Source organism: Lipophrys pholis (assembly GCF_963383615.2).
Source record: "Lipophrys pholis genome assembly, chromosome: 1".
Taxonomy (NCBI): Eukaryota; Metazoa; Chordata; class Actinopteri; order Blenniiformes; family Blenniidae; genus Lipophrys; species Lipophrys pholis.
In genome coordinates this window covers 40,339,072-40,361,637 of record NC_137635.1, presented here as the reverse complement: position 1 = coordinate 40,361,637, position 22,566 = coordinate 40,339,072, and the positions used below count along the sequence as shown (strand labels likewise).

The window sequence follows — 22,566 nt, the reverse complement described above, 5'->3', positions numbered from 1 at the left end:
GGGAGGACTCTTCTTGTGTTGACTCGGCTTCTGCTGCTGCTGCTGCTGCAGCTTGGCTGGATGACATCTAGTGGTCCAATAGTGAACACACACAACTAACTACTGAAATAACTTGCATATTTCAAAAGCCCCCAGGGGTCATTGAAGGGCCTCTTATCTCCTCAGGCAAACCAAAAATGTATTATGATGATAGATTCAGAAAATTTCATGCAAAGTCCCCTGTTGGGAATATTTGTGTTGTTTCTCTGCCAAAAATAGGAACTGAATTGTGCTTCACGTTTTAGTTTTTTTGTGTTTGTTTAACGTGTTAAGAGCGCTCAGTTTTTACACTCATTTCCCTGGATTAAAGGGCTCCATGTAAAATATAAGTCACTCTGTTGAGTTCCTTCATGGGGCTTTCAAGGTTTTTAACTTTTTGCTTTTCCTCCATTATAATCCAGGACGCCTCCAATGGTTGAACCTGTGCATCATAGTCTTCACCACAGCGTTGCAGTAACTCACCCATTTTTGTAACTTAAGTCCTCCTATGCCTATTTCTTTTTCTTTAAAAAAAAAAAAAAAAAATGACTTAATGCACCATCTTGTGGCACAAACTTGTATTACAAGTCTTATGGAGCTGTGTGAATCGAAAGTCTTGGTCATTTTGATTAGTCAACAACAAAAAACTGTCTTTGAGATAACATCAGCACTGGCATTTTTGATTTAATAAATGAAAACATTTCATATTCTAATTTTAAATGGTAAATGATGAGAGAAAATTAGGGAAATGTCTCATAAATTGGAAATATGCATCTTCATTGTAATTGATCTTACATACTGACGTTCTATTAACTTGGACTAAAGTTATACTAACTTGGAATATAAAACCCATACCCATTTTGTGAAGTATACTGTACATCCTCTTGCATTTACATAATTTTTCTCATTTAAGTTTGATAATACCTTTTAATAAGACAATTTGAAAATTCCCAAAACTGGCATTTTGTGTCTTAACCCTTGTGTTGGGCAGGTGGCCATATTTCCAACCTAGTTGTAAACCTAGTTTCGTTCTTAATTATAATAGTGAATTGAAGGACATAGTAGAATATAGGAAAAGGATATGAAGATCAGTGTTATTTTTGGGAGTCTTTCTTATGATGGACTAACGTTTCACTCCTTTGCTTTAAAAAAAATAAATTCTTATTCTTACTTAGTCTTCCTGAATAATACTCTATCCTGCAAATATGAATATTAATACTGGCGAAACACTTTGACAAGTATCAACAAGTATGTAAAACTCACAATCAATGAGTCATATACACACTGTATTATGGGAGAGTAATACTCAATAATGTACAGGCTTTTTATTAAAGGGGGCCACAGACAATATTAAGTAGAAATGGGGACATTTTCGTTATTTTGGTTAGTTTTAAACCATTTTGCAAGATGGTGGATTGTATAATTGGCATCTTTATGAAGAATTAAAGCCTGGAAATATCAATCAACAACACCTTAGGGTCATACAATACAATTAAACTGATTATACTGGTTAAGCTTTCCCTTTAGCATTTTAATTAACTATCATCTATCTTTTGACCACATGGGGACAGCAGAGTCAAACCGTGAACACAACGCCGATGCAATCTGTCACAGGAGCTGTAAATGATATTTCATGTTAAATAAATTGAATGGTGACAACATGAGAAACCCTATGAATTGGGATGTTTGCACCATCAGTGCATCATTTTAAGCCCAATCTGGGTTTGATCAGTTTTAAAGCAATTAGCTGCTGAAACACCAGATATTTCCCCAAGGAGGAGACATAGAAGAAGTGAAAGAGAAGCTATATCATCTCTGAAGCGGGTTTCTAGATATTTTCTCTCTAAAACAGCTGCCTATTACTGTAGAAAATGAGTCTATTGATGTTGGCAAGAAAAGAGAAGATCCTGATCACACTTCAGTTCCATCATGTTTCCAGCAGGTGGCAACAGAGTTCTTCTAAGACTTCACACCACGTGAAAACCACAACCACCCAAGCTGAAGAGCCAAAGTCAAACATTCACTTTAAATGTCAAGTGAGCCCCTCTTTTTATACTGTTTTTGTTCCTCTTTATGTTTCTGGGCAGCTTGTCTTTCGCTGACCTATAGCCGGAACCACTCAGTGTGATTGCTGTAGTCTCAAGGCTCAATGAGACTCCGGTGTGGTGCAAATGAACGCCGACCTCCATCACTTTAGAAAATAACACAAACCCCTACGCACTCTTTATATTTTACTTGTTATCTGTTGCTTAAATGCAACATTTCCTTCTAAGTGTTCTCAAGATCATTCTCAAAGAAAACAGTGACGCTCTCCAAGCCTTCTCCTATAAATCGTCTCATTTTGACGAGTCGGGGTTTTGCTCGGTCCGTCAGGTTCCTGCAGCACGTGCAGTCTATTATAATCTAATACAAAGGCGAGTGACATGAGCGTCACGTGGGTCTGATATTAGCCTGGTGGTTCTTGCGTTCAAGTGAGTTTTATTCAAACATGAGTAATAAGATGGGCTGCAGCGTGCGTGAGTCACCTGCAGTGTGTCGTTTGACCCATCTCTCAGTTTTCCACCTGTCACATGAGAAAAAGTGTGGATCATTTTATTTTTGGACGGTTTGATAGGCTGTACTTATCCAGTGGACATCCGAAAACAGTTCCCACTCACGGTCCAACCAATTTTCGGTACTTTGCTTTCCGTTTAATTAGTCTTTCAAGTGAACAAACCCCCACTTTGGCGGACACAATTTTCAGTTTCTCTTAGTCTTCGCTGGTGTCATTAGCATCTGTTTACTCACTGCATTTAGTTTCAAACAGATTAAGAGCTGACAGCCGTTTACTCAAATCAGTGTGAGACTGTAATCAGAGAGTATTCAGAGAAGAAATATGGCTGGAATCATTTGCTGTAGACCCTGCAGTCACCGTTGAGCCTATTTTAACCCCTCTTGCTTGTGACAGTTTAATTACAGAAACTGACCAGGACAGAGCAGCTGCAATGACAACTTGATCAGTTATTTCATATTGATTTACAATCAAAGGTATTTTGATCTTTTTTTTTTTACTTTATTTTGCCATTTTAAACAATAATTTCAAGAACTTGAAAGTGATTTCAAGCTCCTGGCCAACACGGTGGTTTAGTACTGTTTCACATATCTCACTTCAGATTAGTCAATGTTTGTCTTTTTTTTTTTTATTCAACTCAGACCCGGGCAGCAATCTTGTGACTGAAAGTCCTCTGGCTATCAAACCAAAGTCACAGCTGATGAGCTTCATCATCGGACTTATCCAATTTCTTTAACTACTATGACTGCCCTTTCAGAATGCAGACAAATAAAAAGTCTGAATATTTAAAAAAAAATTTTTTTAATGTTATAAAGCAAAGATATGCAAGAAAGATCATTGTGTCGTTGCAAAACATTTGCAAATTGTGACAAACTGTCACAAACACTTTTGGTAATTATGGGAGCTATTTCAATAAAAAAGGATTTATTATCTGTTTTTACTTTTATATGACCTTGAAAACAAAAATCTGCAGCTTGAAGTAATTCCAATTGATTCCTGCTTCAAATGACCCTCATCCAACTATTACCTGGTAAGCCAACGGTTTATAAGTTTTGGAAATTGAGTCCCAGGCCACAAAGTATGGGAACGGGGGCTTATCACATGGATAGTGGATCATCATCATCATCATCATCATCATCATCATCATCATCATCATCATCATCATCATCATCATCATCATCATCATCGTCATCGTCATCGTCGTCATCATCATCATCATCATCATCATCATCATCATCATCATCATCATCATCATCATCATCATCATCATCATCATCATTATCTTCTTCTTCTTCTTTGTCTCGTAAATTTACTGACAAATGAAACATTCACTTTACCCTATGCTTTATTTTTAAAGAATCCTAAAATTGTTGGAAATGATCCTTTTATACTCACTTATGAGGAGCCACAAATAGTTTTTCGGACTTGAAGCGGTGGTCTAAATTAGATGAGGAGAACATTGCTTCATAGCAAAAAAATAAATAAAAAAATGTATTAAAAAGGAAACAGTTTTAACGTGCTGAAATCATTGTTTTTAATATGTCACATGGCCACACAGGGATTGCATGTCTTGCTGATATCTACAAACAGTCTGGCACTTGGCCAACAGGCCGCCTTGACATCAGCTGCTTTCATTGCTCTTCACCGGGCAATAAACTCACAGCTTGCTGTCTTCATCAAAGCAGCTGAGTAGTAAGCTGACCCTCCCACAGACACAATTACCTTCTCGCCGTGGAAGTCGCTCGGTTATTGCGACACGTAGTCCCTATTATTTTTGAGAATGTGGTGGTCGGTGGAGGCTCTGCGTCACTCGGCTCCCCGTGTCTTCCAGCCAGGGCCTCACGAGGACACAGCCTTGAAGAACTATTATATGCAGCACTGAACCTCATAACCCTGAGTCAGTTTGTAAAATGTTACAAAGTGCATCCAGAATACAGAAAAACCACCACTTGCATCAGGGTTCAGACAAACTGCTTTACACATCCTCCAAGCTTTTTATTTTGACTTGTTCCCCTTCACTGAATTCTTCACTGTAAACTTTGAACTCTGAAATAGTTCAACACTTTATGAGTCTGTGGGGTATTTGAAGGGTTTCCTCTACACGCTGCAGTAAAATTGGACTTAAAGAAGCAATTTTAATTTCAATACAAAACGTATGTAGATATATCAAAGATATACATGTCATAGAAGAAAACATGTTAGTTGGCTCTCAAGCTGGGAGTGAAAAAAGTGGTATCGCTCCAGTGACTGTGCGCTGAATACGAGGATGGCAAATGCTGTGAGGATAGAATGAAATTTCAAGAGAGAAATCCTGAATAGTAACGATAAATTTGGAGAGAAATGTGACCAATGCACGTACGGTCCGGAAATCTTAGCACATGGGAAAATTGAGCTGTGGAGATAATTCTGGCCTCATTCTGTATAGAAATGTTAAAATGAGTCACTAAAGGAAAAACATTAGTATACGGTCAGAAATAATTGCACATTTAAGGACTCCGTTCCTATTGCACTAAGCACACGTTAAACCTTTAAGAGCAGCCTGCGATGTAGAGAGTGATGCCTGCAGGACTGAAGGCACACGTGTGAGACGAGGAGTGTAAAAGACAGCAATCAACAGGGATCATTTATCACCCGCTACATTCTTGACAATGGGACTGATGTCAATAGGCTGATGTGGGGACTCTGTTGAGCCCCAGGTGGGCACTTTGCGGCCATCGCATGAGTCCACTTCTCACCTTGGTGGGGAACATCACTAGAAATCAATTCACAGTTCTTTTGAGTGATCGCCTTAATCCTGTGATGAAACATTTCTATTCAGCCGAGAGTGATCTCTTCCAGGCTGACAATGCCCCCCTCCACAGAGCAACAGGATCGCACAATAGTTTCGTGAGAGATGATGTGAATCATTTGTTACGGCCTCCCCAGTCTCGGGCCAATCGAACACCCGAGGGAGCTTTCTGTGTGTCACACAGTCTCTCCACCTGCATCATCAAAACACCAGGAGACGGTATCTTTTGAAAAGTGTCCGTCCCTCCTGTGGATTTCGGGGGACTTGGAAAATCAATGCCACGAAACACTGCAGCGTTCATGGAAGGAGGTTCATGTTGGTTTTTTTTTTCTCCCTCCCCCCTCCAACTTGCCGCCTTAATATCATGCTAATTAGTGGTACGGTCTCGTTTGAGAAAGCCTGGTTAACTGTTTCCCCATTTTTTCAGCCCATATTGTGAGATAAGCCGACAGGTTGCAGCTTGGCATTTAATGGGCTGAGTGGTATCAGTTGAAAAGCCAAACTATTCCTTTATGAGCATGTTGTTGCTCAGTTTGATGTTTTGTACATATTTACTTTGCTGCTTTCGTGCTTTAAAAAAAAGAATCTGCCTAAGAGGGGAACTTTGATCCCTGCATCTGTCAGTGAGTATCCCGCCTGGATTTGCTCAACACGATAATGTATGACGGTGCAAAGCTTCTCGGGGGCTTATGATTTTCATCTTATTGTCGTCTTGTGAAGTTGCATTGAAGAATGCACCGACTCATGTTGAATAAGGAAAGTAGACACATGATTTGGTGGGAGAGACTGGTCCAGAACTAAACACTGGAAGATTTACTCGTCATATAATTAACTAGTAACTCAAAGTAAAGTTTTCTCTGTCAGCTGTGTTTGTGGGATTAGAAAGGCAGGTCAGTCCCAAACTTTTCAAGTGCTAAAACATACTGTGAGTGGATAAATGGCTCGTTTCCATGGGAAGGTGAAACTTTAATGTAGCATAGGATGCCCCCTGAAAGCTTGATATTATGAGGGTCAAATAAATTAGAAAAGTAAAACGTCTGGTCAGGCCACCGGAAACACAACCAAGGGGGTCATTTATGGGGCGGGAGGACAAAACTGGCCCACCAACTAACACTATGTATTAAACATAGTTTGCTTGCAGGTTTTTACAAAGCCATAAGTAGTATTTATATGTTTCTACATGTGATTTTCTTTCATATTAGTCAATATGTAGTCAGTGAGGAAAACAGACGCACTTTATTATGATATTTCACACAGAGGTACTCAGTTGGCATTATGTTCTATACTTTTATTATGTATATTTCATGAAAATGCATACACACAAAATAGATATTCTATATTCAAGTATACGTCCACACATATACACATGTATCCAGCTCTACATGCCTGAAAAGTGGTAGGAAAAGGTAAAAGTAAAGTAAAATCTGCTATTTTGGAAACCTGATGTTTAAGGTAAAAGCAATTAAACAGCTGAGACTTGGCGCACTCCGTTAAAAACATTTGTTTGTAGAACTGCTGACGATACGTTCATTAACCCCTGATTATTGTGTTTGGTGGGGCAACAGATCCCACTGGCTACATTATACTACTACTACTACTACTACTACTACTACTACTACTAATATCAATAATAACCAATAGAAGTCTTGTTGCCATCAAATTCTATTTTCGTGTGAAGTGATAAGATGTTTTTTTTCTCCCTTTTCTTTACATCTCATGCAAATGAGGATTGGCTCATGTTTCCATTACACTTTCTTTCCAATCTTTTAGAAACTGAGACTGTGTTTCATTTAAAAAAATGTATATATATCTTTAAGGTTCCATTTTAAGAAAATTCATTTCAGCACTTTAGCAAGACATGTAATCCTTGCAGAAGTAATCTGTGCCTAAGATGCACAGTCTCTTTCCAGCATCATTTTGACAATCTTTTCTAAATGTCAGAAAAGTGCAACACTTTACAAGCTTCACTAAGAAACATCCATCTCTATAATTTTCGAGGAAATCTACGCTTAGAGCAAACGCACATACGGTCACCTGTCTGAAGTGAGTCACCAACTTTCTTTGTGTCTCTATATGGACTTCCTGCTCAGCTTACATCAGAACACTACATCACGTGGACTAATGTACAGCAGAGCAGGGGTTGGGATGAAATTAATCACAATTCATATTTCACACAATATAAAAAGTAAATTATAGTAATAAGTAATAAAAAGAGATTATAACTCTCATGTGATGAGTGAAACCTCCCATGCCAGTTCATCCATATGTGAACAAAAAGGTTTTATACAATGTGATAAAACTTAACTGATAAATGTACTCCCCCTTTGGGTGACTTGGGGAGTGTATTTTTCTCCCCAATTCTATTAATCTTCTGCTTTATCCGACCAATGGTCATGCAGCTCAGCTGATATCTCCACTGAGTGAAGGTGAAGGATTGAACACCCTGGACAGGTCACCAGTCCATCACTGGGAAAAGGTCACATAAACACATAAATTCACACCCAGAGTCATCAGTTAACCTCATATGGTCTTCATTTTGGTTTCAGGGGCCACAAGCAGCTCCAGAGCTCTCGTGCTCCAGACTTGTTAAACAGTGCCAAAATAACCTTTAAGTTTAAACCTACGTTTTTTCTCTTTTTTGTGGCGCAGAGTAGAGGTGATAAAAATGTCCATATTTTCACAAAAATCAAACACTTACAACTGAAAATAATTACAATTTAAACATACTATGTAAAATACATCCACCCCCCATATTCTGTACATGTCCACACTTATAGGCACCGTGTGCATATTCTTCTATTATATTGTATTTTTATCTGCTTTTTTTTAGTTCCTGCTATGTGTGCTTCTTTCTCTGTACTATCCTGCTGTACCACTGCAATTTCTCCACATGCGAGATAAATAAAGGGATATCTTATCTTATCTTATCTTATAAAGCCAATTTTAATGATACTTTCTGGTGCCAAATACAGTGAAATCTTAAAAAAAAAAAAATGAATTTCAAAACATTTTACTAACATAATTTTCCAAACTTTGCGGTTTCATCACTGATATCTCAGCCAGGTCTCAGTTTTATCTTGTGTTTGTTACTTTTAAACTTTTTTGGGGAAAAATCTATGTTTTCTTTGAAATATTTACTTTCTAACATTTAGTTTTCTTGGTGGTTTGTTGGACCAAATTGGAGCTTCTTGCCTGGTGGTTTTGGCCCATGGGGCTTATGTTTGACACCCTCGCCTTACAGCATTTCATTTTGCTGACTTTTATCACCGTGGATATTTGCATCCATGTATGTGTGTTTTGTGTTTTCAGTCATGTGTCCTGATAAATAGTTTGCATTGCCTCAAAATGTGAACGTGAGTGTGTGTGATTGTCTGTTTCTGTGTCTGACTGACCTGTCCAGGTGTACCCTGTCTTCTCCCACAGTCAGCTGGGATTCACTCCAGCAACCCTGAACAGGAGGAAGAGGTTTAGAAGATGGATGGATGCATTTTTTTTGTCGATCATTATGATGCAGTTTGAGTTGTATTTATGTTCTGAAGGGTGCTATACAAGTAAAGATAAATTGATTAAACCTTTTTTCAACTTATGCCACACATGCTTTATCTCTGACCAAAATGTAATATTTTTTTCCTGACACGGTTGTAAACAGCTGTCAGACTCAGTATGAAATGTGCAATAACAATTTTAAGAACTCTGTGAAAAAGCCTTTATGTAATGCCTGCAGCTGTCACACCTGTTCACTTGTTTATAACTTTGATTCTCTTGATTATGACTTAATAATTTGTAAAATGGTTTTTGCTTGGATTTTGCCCTTCATTTTCAGATCTCTTCTTAAAAATATGATTTTGTTCACGATCATGACTGAAACAATGGCAAGAGCCATTAAAGGACAATAGAAAAAAAAATCCTCCTTTGATTTTTAAAAAATACCATCAATTCCCTCCATTCTCATAAAGTGATTTCAAGAAATGGACCCAAAGGAGTTAATTTGTTGCAGCCTACTTTTTCCTGCTTCGCAAACCAAATTCAATGTAAAAGGCTTCCAGCTCTCATGGTGGAATTGGTTGAGATTGAACAGTGGGATAGGACCACTCCGCTTGTGCTGGGTTTGTTGCCATGGTAACTGTGTAACCATGACTGCAGCTCTTTGTTTTTGCACCACTACACCAAGGTTCAAGCTCTGCTGGTGACGCTATTAATCACCCGCTCTCATAGCAAATATGTTTTAAAATGAGCACTCTGACTCAATCCCACCAGAGGAGTGGGCACCCCGATGAGCAACAGCCACCGCGTACCCTAGCTCCGCCCCTTTGCTTCTGGAATATGTGTTCACCTTTTTGACATCAAGCACTGTCCCCCTGAAAGTAATCAGTGTTGCAGAAGGACTTCAGCCCCTCCCATGCCGACTCATCCAGGTGTGAACAATCTGTTTACAATATGTTTAGTAAAACCTAACGACCCTCCGTGCTCAGGAGACCAACAGCTGAAATCAAACTTCGTCTTCTGGTTATTTTCTTTTATTCATGTATGGAAATTCTGTGTATAATGTAGACATATTTGTATTTGAAATGTAATTTACTTACTCTGACACCATATCAAGAAGTGCCTCAGCTCTAGTTTGAGTTTGGGGCCTTTCGGTGCGGAGTGTGCATGTTTTCCTGTGTGTGTGTGTGTGTGTGTGTGTGTGTGTGTGTGTGTGTGTGTGTGTGTGTGTGTGTGTGTGTGTGTGTGTCTTCCCCAGCTTCCTTCCACATTACAGAGATATGACTCTAAGTTCCCCTTAGTGTGTCTGACTACATTTATCCTGTGACATGAGGTACTGTATATTACCTCTCACCTGGTGTCAGCTCTGATCAGCTCCGGCACCCTGCGACCCCGAGGAGCAGAAAGATTGAGATGATAGATAGATTGTTTAAATCAACAACCAAGCTGGTGTCTTTCTTTAGCAGCTGGTCTGTTTTAGCCACTTGGTGATTGTAAGACAAAGATATATATATATATATATATTTTTTTGTAATGATTTGAAAAATGCTTTATTTAGAGCTGATCTTCAGCTCTACAGCACTGCGTCTTGTATTTTACTTCATTATTTTCAACCCTCACTTTAATCTGTGTTCACATGGAAAAGATACGGAACAAAAATGAAGAGAAAGAAGAAAAAAACCCGATGACAAGCACCAGTGATCTCTCGCAGGACTGAAGTTAAGGATACTGTGGTTTCTAACTGAAATTTCATAAAAAAAAAAAAGAAAAAAGGAAAGGAAAGAATGGTTTATATTTTCAGTTCTTGGTTTGTAAAGATTAATGTGAAAAATGTCTTCCAGGATTTTGGATGTTTGACCTCCACTGTGCAGAATGATGAATGCGTTTGACAGTCAGTCTCAGTATGAGACTTCAAAAGTTTCTCTCTGCTCATCTCGGATTCGGAGTTTTGAAGTGTGTCTGGAAAAAGGATTTCTGATTTCACAGTTATTACATAAGACACTCCCGGTCCAAAGGGCATTTTCCAGTGTCTTGTGTAAACTTGAAGAAACCACAATAGCCATTATCATTTCAAGTTTCAACAAACAAATCAGTATTCAGTATTAATACGAATATTTATTTAGTAAGACACAAATCTATTTCTTGTTCATCATGACACAACTGCAACTTACTGGAAGCAGAAAGTCTGAGATCCCGTCAGCTGTGCACACATTCGTATCAGGGCTTGTCAAACCCCCCCGAGGATTTTCAGTTTTATATTTGGGTTTGGCTGCAGTTTTCTGTCTTTTGTTGCCAAATGAAACTCCACTTAGATTTAGATTGGAGGATCTTGACTGCAGTTCAGGAGATTTCCAGGATGCTGCTTGATATGCTATTTGTTCTTTGTATTCAGGTAAATCGTCTGTTACATGAAGAGAGTGACTTGAAAAGGAAGGTTTGATGAATTGAGCACCAAGGTAACCACCTTCATTTACAGGACAAATGTATTTTATAAAGTAAGGTTATATTTACAGGTGCAGAGGTTCACACAGTTTGGGCCTGGGCTTTCTTTCGCTGTGGCGTAGCATGTTCTACCTGTGTGTGCGTGGGTCTTTTTCTCCCAACAAAATCTACATGTAAAAACACGTATTAGAGGCTAGTTAGTGACTAAATTGCCCGTACGTGACTGTGTGAGTGTGTGTGTGTGTGTGTGTGTGTGTGTGTGTGTGTGTGTGTGTGTGTGTGTGTGTGTGTGTGTGTGTGTGTGTGTGTGGCAACCTGTCTAGGATGCGTCCTGCCTCCTGGGATTGGCTGACTGAGGCAGGAAGCACCATTTTTATGAGGCAGTATACTTTATTTACAAATCTTCAAATTCCCCAAATGAGATTTTTGTCAGATTACTTTGTGTCTGTCAGTTGTTTTCTAAATATTTCTGGATGCCCAACGAGCTTCAGTGATAAAGTTGCAGCATCTCACACCTTCACTAATAAAATCAATTGTAGAAATGGTCACTTGTGTGATAAAAACATTTTTTGTTTTCAGAATGATTCAAGAAGATTTAAAAAAAAATTTTTGGAAGACATCCATTGAAAACTTTAGCCTATTTTAGATTGTTTTTAATATAAAGAAAATACAGGTTCCGAAATGAAAAGATTTTTATTGTATACAAAAACCATTTAGTCAACCTTTCTTTCAAACGACTAAATTCATCACAAATACAAAGATTAAAAAGCCTTTGTATTTTCTTGGACAACACCACAGAGTTGAGTGCTTCAGTCAGTGCTCTATAAATGATAACATTTCAGAGAAAATAATACATTTCCTTTTTTTTGGTCCTAAAGATAAAAAAAACAACAGAAAAAACGTTAAATGCTAATGTGCAAAGGTATTCACGTTATTATTGTATTTTCAAAGAATAGTTAATTAATTCAAGTATGTTCACATATTGTATTTCTTTTGAACAATGAGATTAGAGGATTCTCATCATTATCAGCACTTAGTTTAACGTTGGATAAAAAAAAAAATTATATATATATATATATATATATTATGAACACAAAAAAAACTAAAGTTTAAACTTTAGTGACATGTTCAGCTTGTTGTGCAGAACTTTACACTTTCATGGGGACCAGGCCGCCTCACTGTAATGACAAGACTAGTAAGAATAAGAAGTCCTCCTAGTGTAGAGTGTAGTGGAAGATGTCGTAATGACATTAACAACCTTTTAAGCAGACTAAGAATTAGTGTTTTGAACACCTGAAATGTTGTGGTATTGTTCAATTTGTCAAACACAACTGACATTATCAACTGCTCCTGTAACATGCTGCTCGCGCTCCTTATCTCCTGCAGCCACTAAACAAAGACGAACACACCCCCACACAGGACAAACCCACTGCAACTGCAAACGTCTCGCTCGGTGAGAAACCGTCTCTCTACATTGCCTCCGTGAAGAGACCGAGGACTCCTGAGCTGGAGACACCGGCCTAAATACCCAAACATGACCTGGCAAGTTGAAGTCAGGTTGAAGGTGTTTTTGTAAAATTTCCATCACAATAGTCTCATATTGTAGATCTTTGACTTATTGTTCTGTCTGGTCTTTTTGTCCTTACAGACACCTGAGATGTAATGATATATAAATGCAGTCCAACCAAACATGATGCAGACCGCCATCAGACCTAAACTCCTCAGTTACAGTATATAAATATGGATGGAACGTCTTTCTGGTTCAGCTTCAGAAAAAGCCATTTTACTTCTGAAAAATGTGATGAATCAGTGATTATTTGGTGTCTTTTACACCATATGTATATATGCTATAAGGTAGTTTTACAATTCATTGACTGTGTGTAAACCTTTACTTCATGGTGTTTTTTTTAGTCCTGATTGATGTGATGAGTCATTACCTGCTTTACCACTAACTTCACTCTGTTCTTCTTACTGCAGACATAAACGACCTGACCTGATCACCTGAGCCTCCTCCCACCATCACGTCTGCAGTAAATGTCTGTCTGTCCGTCAGCTTGTTGTTCTCTGTCTCTGTCCTCATGCGGTGAACGCTGCCCCTTTCTTGGATAATGTTTCAACATACCCTGAAACTGAATGTTTTATCCTCATCATCACTCTGAGTCGAGGAATTTCAATGGATGTCCTACGAAGGGTTAAAAGCTGACAAATTCCTAAATGATCTAATATTGTAAACAATATGTAATATTGCGGTCTTCTACCTATTCGTGAGTTTGCTGCCACCGTCAACAGTAGAATAGAAAAGTCCCATTGAGACGAAGCCTCAGTGTGGAAGCGCCGGCCTGCTTCTCCAAACTGAGGACGTGCTGACTGTCGTCCACTGAGACTTTCTCACAGCCGGAATCCAACACTTCATGTCCTTTTGAAGCCGAGCTGAGAAGTCCAAGGACAACACACAAGGAAAGCTTCAAATCGTTATTACCTCCAAATAATGACAGTGAAGTGATTCCTTTTGTTATAATGGAAACAAATGTGAAAATGTTCCCATTTAGTACACTTCTTTCAACACTCTGGAAAGCCTTCATGAGTTTTTTTTCCTTGTATTAATGGTCTTAAATCATTCACAGTATTTGCATCCACCATGTGTCTGCACATGTTGGAAAAACTTTTCATCAACTGAAAAGCCACTTCCTGATAACATGAACAACCTGAAATGTAAAAAAAAAAAATAATAATAAAATAAAATAATGCAGTGAGTGCTTTAAACTGCTGTCGGATCTCAGGAGACTCTAGCAAACATGTTTTCACACAGTCATCGTCTTAATGTGTCTTTGATGTAGAATATCCAGATCTGCGACGTTAAAACATGTCAGAAGGATCCGGACTCAAACCAGGGATTTACTCACTGTGAGGCAAGATTGCTAACTGCTACCACCTTGCAGCTTTTAGAAATGAACATGGAGTTAACCTAAAACCTCTCAAGGATCTCAAGCAAATCCAAACCTTATTACTGGCTGTGTAGAGGTCGAGTTTACGGCAGAGCTGCTGTACTCCATCAATATAAATTGTACAGGTGCAACTAATGAAATGACCGGCGAGTGCATTGATCTACAGATTGTTCATATGAACAATATAAATCTCAGATAAAACCCTCCAAACACCACTTCAATACAAGACTTTATGGACGCCCTAAACACAATATTACTTTGTTTTTCTTTCCTCAGAAGGTGAGCATTGGGAACAATAACACTGATATCGACTGATAATCCCTCAGAGCAATTTCGCCTTTGAGATCAGCACGTTCAGTAAACCGTCTGTGTGCACACAGCTGGTTACTTGTGTCAAAATACAGTTTGTGTGGCACCTCCTGTGCGTGTATATTATATTACATTATACTTCAAAGACAAATATTGAGCCAGTGTTAATATCAAAGGAAAAAAAAAGAGGTTACTGTGTGTACTTACGCATGCACACACACACACACACACACACACACACACACACACACACACACACACACACACACACACACACACACACACACACACACACACACACACACACACACACACACACACACACACGGCCTCTGGATTTGTTTTGTTTCCGTCATTTTCCAACACAAAACAGCAAGCCAGCAGTTTAGTAAGCTGCCAAAATTAACCTCCCCTTTGTCAGCACTGTTGAAGCTGACAGTCATGATTCACTGAAGAAAAAGATAAATTCTTGAATCACCCAAAATGTGATTCACCTGTAAACTCTTTTTGTTTTCCATCTGCTTGCAGTTAAACTCATCTGACAAAAATGCACCGCTTAGAGACACGGAGTTACACAGTTTGCAGCCTTGAAATTCACGACGTTATATCTTGTGTTTTTGACCGTACAGATAGTCGTGTTATTCTTTTGGGTTGTCTCAGGTGATTATTTTGGTTTCCATTGATGTCAGATGTTGGAGGGTGTCCAGGCTACACCTCTTGTGAATGTGACGAAAACTAAACAAAGTCTGAACACGCTCTGCCCACCCACACGCAGTCACACCTCGTCAGGTCTCCACAGGCTTTATTTCAGCAGATTCTGGCATTAGGTTGCTTAAATTAGATATGAATCACGAGCATCTGCCCAAACATAGAGGGAAATCACACCTGTAATTAATGATCAGCACACACGGGTAACAGCAGCTTTTGCAGCAAAGGGTGAAAGTCAGAGTTTCGGTTTGTGGAGCCAAAGAAAACAATTTTGTGTTTCTTTACAGAATCTCAGTTCAAGCAATTTGAGGCTCAGACGAAACCTTTTCATCACTTCTGGCTGAAGATGACAGCGAGAAAGAGGGATGGAGTGGAGAGGTAGCCTCTGCCTTTTTCCAGGAGTGTCAGAGTGGTGTTAATGACTTTACCCTGCCCTCTTTAGAGGCCGAGTGTTTGAACAGGAGTCGTTTGTTGCAGCAGGAGTGCGTAGGATGGCGAGTGCAGCGAGGAGCCAGGCGAGGAGGCGGCTATGATGGATGGCGGGGAGAATAAAGGAAAGGGCTCGATTTACAGAAGGGAGAGGAGGTGACTCACTGGCAGAGTGATGTCTGGGGTAGTAAACAAACCCGCCCGTGGAGGTGCGCTGTAGGTGGCTGCTGCATCTGCCCAGTGCCCAGGTCTTCTCACCTTCAAACGCTTCACAGAATCATCAGCACTTCTGATTTAAACGCACGTGCCCAGATATTCACTCAAACCTGCCTTGACTGGGTGGCACTTCTGCTGCACTTCTGCTATTTGAGCTTTCCTACTTATTACAAACAGTCCTCCTCAAAGGAAAACCAAAGTCTTTAATCAAAGGGATCTTTTCCAGAAAACCTCAAACCTTATAGGAATAGATGAAGCGTCTGAGAAACCTGCTCTTTTTTTGTTCTTTCTTACAATATCAAACTGACATACTGACTATAAAACAATACTATAGTATAAAGGCACCTTACTATATTTGCTTGAAGCGATTCTGAGCTCTTCTGATACTGTTCAGTATGAGGAAATCTCTGCGGGTTAAGCTTAGTAAAATGTAATTTAATCCAGATCTGGCGATGTCTCATGGGTCTGCCTGAAAACTGAGACGCTACACTTGTTGGGAGGAGGTCTTTTTCATGCTTAAAAAAAGAAAAGGTTTCAATACTCTGGAGCTTATTGTCCAGCCAAATGGTTTCTCTATATTTGTGCTCAAACATTGACTTTTAGTTGCATCAGCTGTGTTCAACGACCCGTCTTGATTCCTCTTGTGTATGTAAAACTTACTTGAGGAGTAATAATCCATAAAATCACAACCACGGCTCCAAAAAGGTTGGGCCAATGTGTAAATATTGGTTCACAGCAGACTTTGAACTCCTGGATCAAAGTCCCGGCGTTCTTCCCATCCTCCTTGGTCTTTACTTCCATCAGTATTTTGATGCTTGAACTATTTTTTTCTCCTCTATAACTGCAGGATATAACAAATCTAACCTTCTGGCTTCATTAGCTGCACTTGTGCCTAATTTCCCAATGTCAATGGTGCTGAAAATAAACTGAAACTTGTTCAACCAGAAAAAGAATGATTAAATTAGCTGTTTAGACTTTCCATAAGAGTTCTTTGAATATTTTTGTTACAATTAATGAAAAGTTTTTTATATTTTTGTGGCATTAAATCTAACTATATACACGTGAACTAAAAGTTTTCTTGAAAAGCATCTTTGTTCATATGTGAGCATTAAAAAGAAAAAAATAAAGATTTAGCCACCATGACGCTTTTATTTGATTTCTACTGTTTGATTAAAAAGCTTCACAGTAAAGCAATGACAACACTATCCACTCTGACTATATGAGGAGTAGGTATTAGATTTGACTTCAAGACTCATCCTTCACTTCCCCTAAAGGGATGAGACAAGACTTGTTTCCATAAAGCATGAGGACTGTCAGTATTTCCTACACCCTCTCCCTTCATAGCTTCCACTGCGTCTCTCCTGAGAGGGCCGAAGAGTCACTGGTCACCTAGTTGTGAAGTACACCCTTCAGTTGGCAGCCAGACCAGCGGACATGAGGAAGCCCTCTTTTTCCTCTCCCGAGTACCAGCTCATCTTCCATAAATACATTCTCCATGCGACAATATTGCTCTCATCTTTATTTATAGCATTTTCCTTTATATACAGAAACACCATACTCCAGAGTGAAAACACAAGTTTTAATGACAATAGTGATGGGACTCTTTACAAAATAGACATTCATTTGAAATAAATAGAGAATAAATAAAGAATAATGCTACGGAATCACATCTCCGAGTGGCAGCTCCTTAAGGTGTATTTGAATTCCTGCCACTGTGGCTGTCATCCATGCATCTTTACAGTACAGTACATGTTTCACAGGCAGGTTCTGCCTGCCGGTCAGTCTTTATCTCACAGCTTCGGGTCTCCTCTCCTCCTTCACACACTCCGGCCTGTGTGGGTTCCCTGGTCTCTGAAATTACTCCACAACTCGGAGTGCAACTCCTCAGACCGAGGTATTCGTTCTGTCTGAACTTTTCCAGTCTCCATTGTGCTTCTTTAAGCTTGCTGGGTTGATGTGTGATCTCTGGAGACGTCTCTTAGCCTCTCTTGGCCTTCCTGGTCATCTCCAGGTACGTCGAGGATTTCAGGAAACGGGGGTAGCAGTCTTTTTCCATCAGAGTGTAGATTTTTGCTTGGGCCAGATCGAAACAGGACTGGTTTGGTTCCTCCAGGTTCTCCTTGGTGATGGCTTTAGTCACATGGTCAAGATTTACCTGTAGAAGGAACAGAGGAAACATGCTTTTAGCGTCAACATTCAACAACAAGATGAGAGAAAACCGTGGGGGTTTGTTTAGTCCAGTGAATTATTTGGACATTTACCTCTCGTGGGGCATCACAGCCGATGAACTCGTCGTAAATTTTCTTAGCCTTGGCGGCCAGTTTGGACGGCTTGGTGGACCTGTAGTCCTCACATGCCAGGTAGAAAGCAATGTTTTCCTCACTGAACTCTGACATCAGGAAGGCTCTGAACAGGCACAGTCCATCTGGAGAAACAGGGACAGAAGAGAGGGTGAGTTAAAATCACTGTCACACTTTGGCAAAGATTCATACTCAGCGTAAACTGAATGATTATACTTACTTTGGCTGGACAACAGCTTCTCAAACGACTCCTTCCACTTCAGAGGCTCATTGACATTTAACCTGCAGAAACAGGAGGGATTGTTAGGAAAACTCGGACACGTCACCAGAGTAGAGTGCACTGGGATGAGAAATCTTTGATGTGAGACTTACTTTAGTTTATCACTTTTCTTTGAGGCTGCGGTGATGCTGTGATCGGATTTCTGCAGTAAACTTCCAAACAAAGCTTTCAGCTCCTTCGCCCTGTGGGGAACAACACGACATAACAAGTCAGAAACAGAAAGTTTGAAAGAAAGCAAACCACCTGTCGATTCCTCAACTGTGAACAGCTATATTCTCTCTGTTGGAGTTGCTCACCTCTCCAGGCAGGTGATGGGCAGCGAATCCAGTCCTCTACACATGATGAGAGGTTTTTTTCTTGCTTTCTGGCTGATAGATCCAAAGATTTCCCCACGTAGGCAGTGCCTTACAGGGCTGTGTTCCTTGTTGTGAGTGAGTGAGCACCCGGCTGGTCTGTGGTCTGTGTGGGAGAGCAGCTCTTTATAGGGTAGTCCTCTGTGTCGTCACTTCTCATAGCCAATGACAGGAGACGTGTGGGAGGATGAGGAGACTCCTCGATGCTGATTTTCCTCCAGACGACTTCCTCACTGCTGACCAACATGTGTGATGAACACTCGCTGAACGTGGTCAATTGGGGCGTGTGAACGCAAGTGTGTGCGTGTTTCCTTCTTTCAGCGCTGAAGGACAAATCTTCACAAGTGTACGGAAACTCCCTGTAGGGGAAACATTTTGCTTGGAATGGAGGCTTGTGGGTCAATTAACTTTCAAATCAAATATGATGCCTGCTGGTAAAATCTAAAAACACCCAAATGGAAGGATTAACAGACAGAACAATAACATCCTGTGGAGAAAAATTGACATAAATCATCAACTTGTCTAAAAATACAAACCCCGTTTCATGTTTTTAATCATTTTTCTTTTGTAATTAAAAAAAATTACTTGTAATGAAAAGATTTTAATCAACACAACATTCCATCCACTTTCTCTACGGCTTTATAATTTATTCTAGTTATCGTCTATTGATCAAATATTTATATTACTATTGATAATTGCTTTATCAAAATTATATGACTGTTTTTATATTCATGATCATATAACAAACTTTTAAGTGTTGTGATTGGTTGAGGTGAAGTTAGTTAATAAATGTTTTCATTATTTCTTCTGTTGTGTGACCCTATACAATGAGTTATATATACAGTATATATAGTTTCTCATCTGCAAAATAGAGATGTGAGACATGAATAAGGAACAACGGCTACTGTTTTGGTGGTAAGATCGGTAAAAATGTTTATAAAAACTAACTCATACATAACACTGGAAAAAAGTTTTTAAATGAAGCCTTCAATCACACAAATGCAGGGTTTTTCCTTCTCTTGTGTTATAAAAACAGACAGTATTTTTTGTTTAAGGAATCTGTAGCCGCATAGTACTTATGTATTCCTTCAGAAACTATAAGTAAATGCTGTTTACTCTTCATGTTGAACATTCACATTAAAGGGATTTGTTTATATTCAAATTATTTCATTTAATACTTTAATACTACTTGGAGTTGAGTTTCCTCTGGAACTATTTTGATACAAAAGCTTAAAAATAATATATGTTGTTGTTTTGTATCTGTTATTTGACAAGAGACCATTGAGTCTTGTGTCCTTCTGTCTGGTTCTGTTCTTGCGTTTGTTCTTTAGTCTTGATCGTTTATGTTTCCATAGTGTCTGATTCCCTCATTGTTTCTTGTATTCAAGAGCGTTTATGTATTGGCATGTTGCTGTCTTGTTTTGCTCGTGCTCCTCGTGTCGAGGTCCTGTTGATCTGCCCCTCATGTGTGTCACGTGATAGATCACTTTCCTTGTTTTCACTTGTATTTCCTGAACTCTAACTTATAATTGCGTGCAAGTCTCAATCTGTTTCTTTCAGTTTGTCTCTTTAGTGTTCGCGTAGGTATATCCGTGGAACTATCTAGACTTTGTTGTTCCTTTGGATTAGTTGTGGCACACAGGTTTTTGTCGTAGTATTCTGCTGTATTACATCTAATGATAATGAGTGTTTTTATTTCTCTTCTGGGTTCTTCTTCCAGTCTTGGTTGTGCCGTCTTTGTTTTCTTTTGAAGAAAATATAAAGAAGTTCTTTTGCAACGGTTAAACCACACTTGTGGGATTGTTGTGTCTCATCAGCAAAATCCATGCAATCTCAGCGGAGCAAATTAGCTGATTGTTAAACCGCCAATAAACAACACCGGCACAGAGAACACCAGCTGAATAACACAGGTGATCGGATTTAAAGATGAAAACAAAATTCAACTCAAATATGTGATACCAAAATCAAACAAGTATAATCTGTACATTATAGTGGATTTTAAATGCTATTGTCATTAATATATCCCATTTTAGTTTATTTTACATGAATATAATTTCATCAATAGAAGGAATGATAAAGTTTAGATTTGTTTCAGCAGCAAAGATGTGTGCATGTATCCTGATGAGGAGTTTGCATTATCACTGTCTAGACTCTCATTCTGGGATTTTATTTCCACTCACTGCATGACCAAATAAAGATGTCTCTGCCTATATTTAGACTCAGGATCGAGAAGACAATTGTTTATCGCACCTATATTTGGACTGAACTGCAAGGTAGCTAACGGTAAGATCCATTAATAGGTTACTTCTCACTGACTCACAAAATGCTCAGGAAGGAGGAAAATCAGTAAGCCGGAAGGAGACGCTGAAAGCTCATTGAAAATGTCTGAGCTGACTTCCTCTGCCTGCGAGCCTGAACAATACTTTCCTTATTGGCTGCTCTGCCTGACACACAGCTCAGAGAGTCAACACCGGGTCACTGAAAGCTAAACTAATGAGCTCCTTCCAGCAAATGAAATGTACTTAACAGGCCGGAAGTTTCTTCTGCAGAAAACTGTTGGAAGACGGTCCCCTGTAGTTTAGCGGAGAGGCTACAGAGTTACAAATCAAAAAAGAAGGTTGGCATTTAACACATGCAAACGCTTTCACAGAGTTGCATAATTCATTTAAATTACCATCCACTCATGCTCTGTGGTTGAAAATACTAAGCAGGTTCAGCCGATTCTGATTTTGTATGAAGCTGAAATAGAAAGAGATCTAAGTGCCTCTGAAAGAGGACTCATCATAATAACTCCTTTGAATAAAGCAGTAACTTCAGTAAATTGGCTCTCGTCATACAGTATTTTACGGTTAATGCTTCAGACAATCCGTCATACAAGCAGAGCTCACATGCAAGGTGCTTCTTTAGAACATAATTCCATGTTGTTAGAAACAGACTGAACCCTCCACCTTGGGTTAAAGTAACATTTGAACCGTCTATTGGAAAGTCAAGAGTTAAGATGGTCACAAGATGTGGTTGACCATTCAAATTTGATGATGCATGTGCATTGGTGGAAGGAGCAATTAAAAAAAACTGTGTATAAACAGAGTGACTTAGATTGTACAGCAGGACTGTTTTGCAATAACTTTTATTGGGAAAGTTACCGTATTTGGTAACTGCTGGACTTCTCCCTGTTTCCCCCAAAGACAGTGCGTTAATGGCAGTCTCAGGATAAATCATTTTGTTGTGCATGAGGTCGGTTAAGCTTGTTTACAACTTCAGGATTGTGTGAAAATAATAATACTTCTGAATAAAACTTCTCATAAAAACAAAAACTCTTGTTTTTTGACTCTTTGGACATGAACATGAAAACATGATAAAACATTGGAAATAGATATTGAAGTTAGTGGCACCATATTACATCAAGGGATTAGATTGTTGAATCTTTTAGAGACATTAACTGAGAAATATCTCCAATTTAGAGACTTTGTGAAGTCTGATGTCTGATGTTGATCCGTTTTACTCTTTTATTGTGAGTGAAAGCCATGTAACAGTGTAATGACCATACAGAAAAAAAACCCATGTCAGAAAACATCCTTCAGCAACACTCTTGCATCGCAGTTTTCAATTTCCAAGTGAATTAATGAATACAATACATTGTCCACCATAAATATTAAAACTACAGCAGATCCAAAGATGAATGAAGATTTGAGATTTAGGTGATGCAGAGCCCATCGGCATGTGTGGCGTAAACCAAAAGAAGAA

The 22,566-nt window shown here is 39.1% G+C and overlaps 1 protein-coding gene across 1 annotated transcript; it reads right to left on the bottom strand.

Annotated features, from left to right (window-relative positions):
- Positions 1–17,021: 17,021 nt before the first annotated feature.
- rgs5b (regulator of G protein signaling 5b) lies at positions 17,022–18,917 on the bottom strand. The gene is made up of 5 exons (XM_080459626.1): positions 18,766–18,917; positions 18,562–18,651; positions 18,410–18,471; positions 18,151–18,314; positions 17,022–18,044 (listed from the first exon to the last, which is right to left on the bottom strand). The coding sequence occupies exons 1-5, from the start codon at positions 18,807–18,809 to the stop codon at positions 17,868–17,870; spliced, it is 537 nt and encodes a 178-aa protein (XP_080315752.1). The 5' UTR covers positions 18,810–18,917; the 3' UTR covers positions 17,022–17,867.
- Between the last annotated feature and the right edge of the window lie 3,649 nt (positions 18,918–22,566).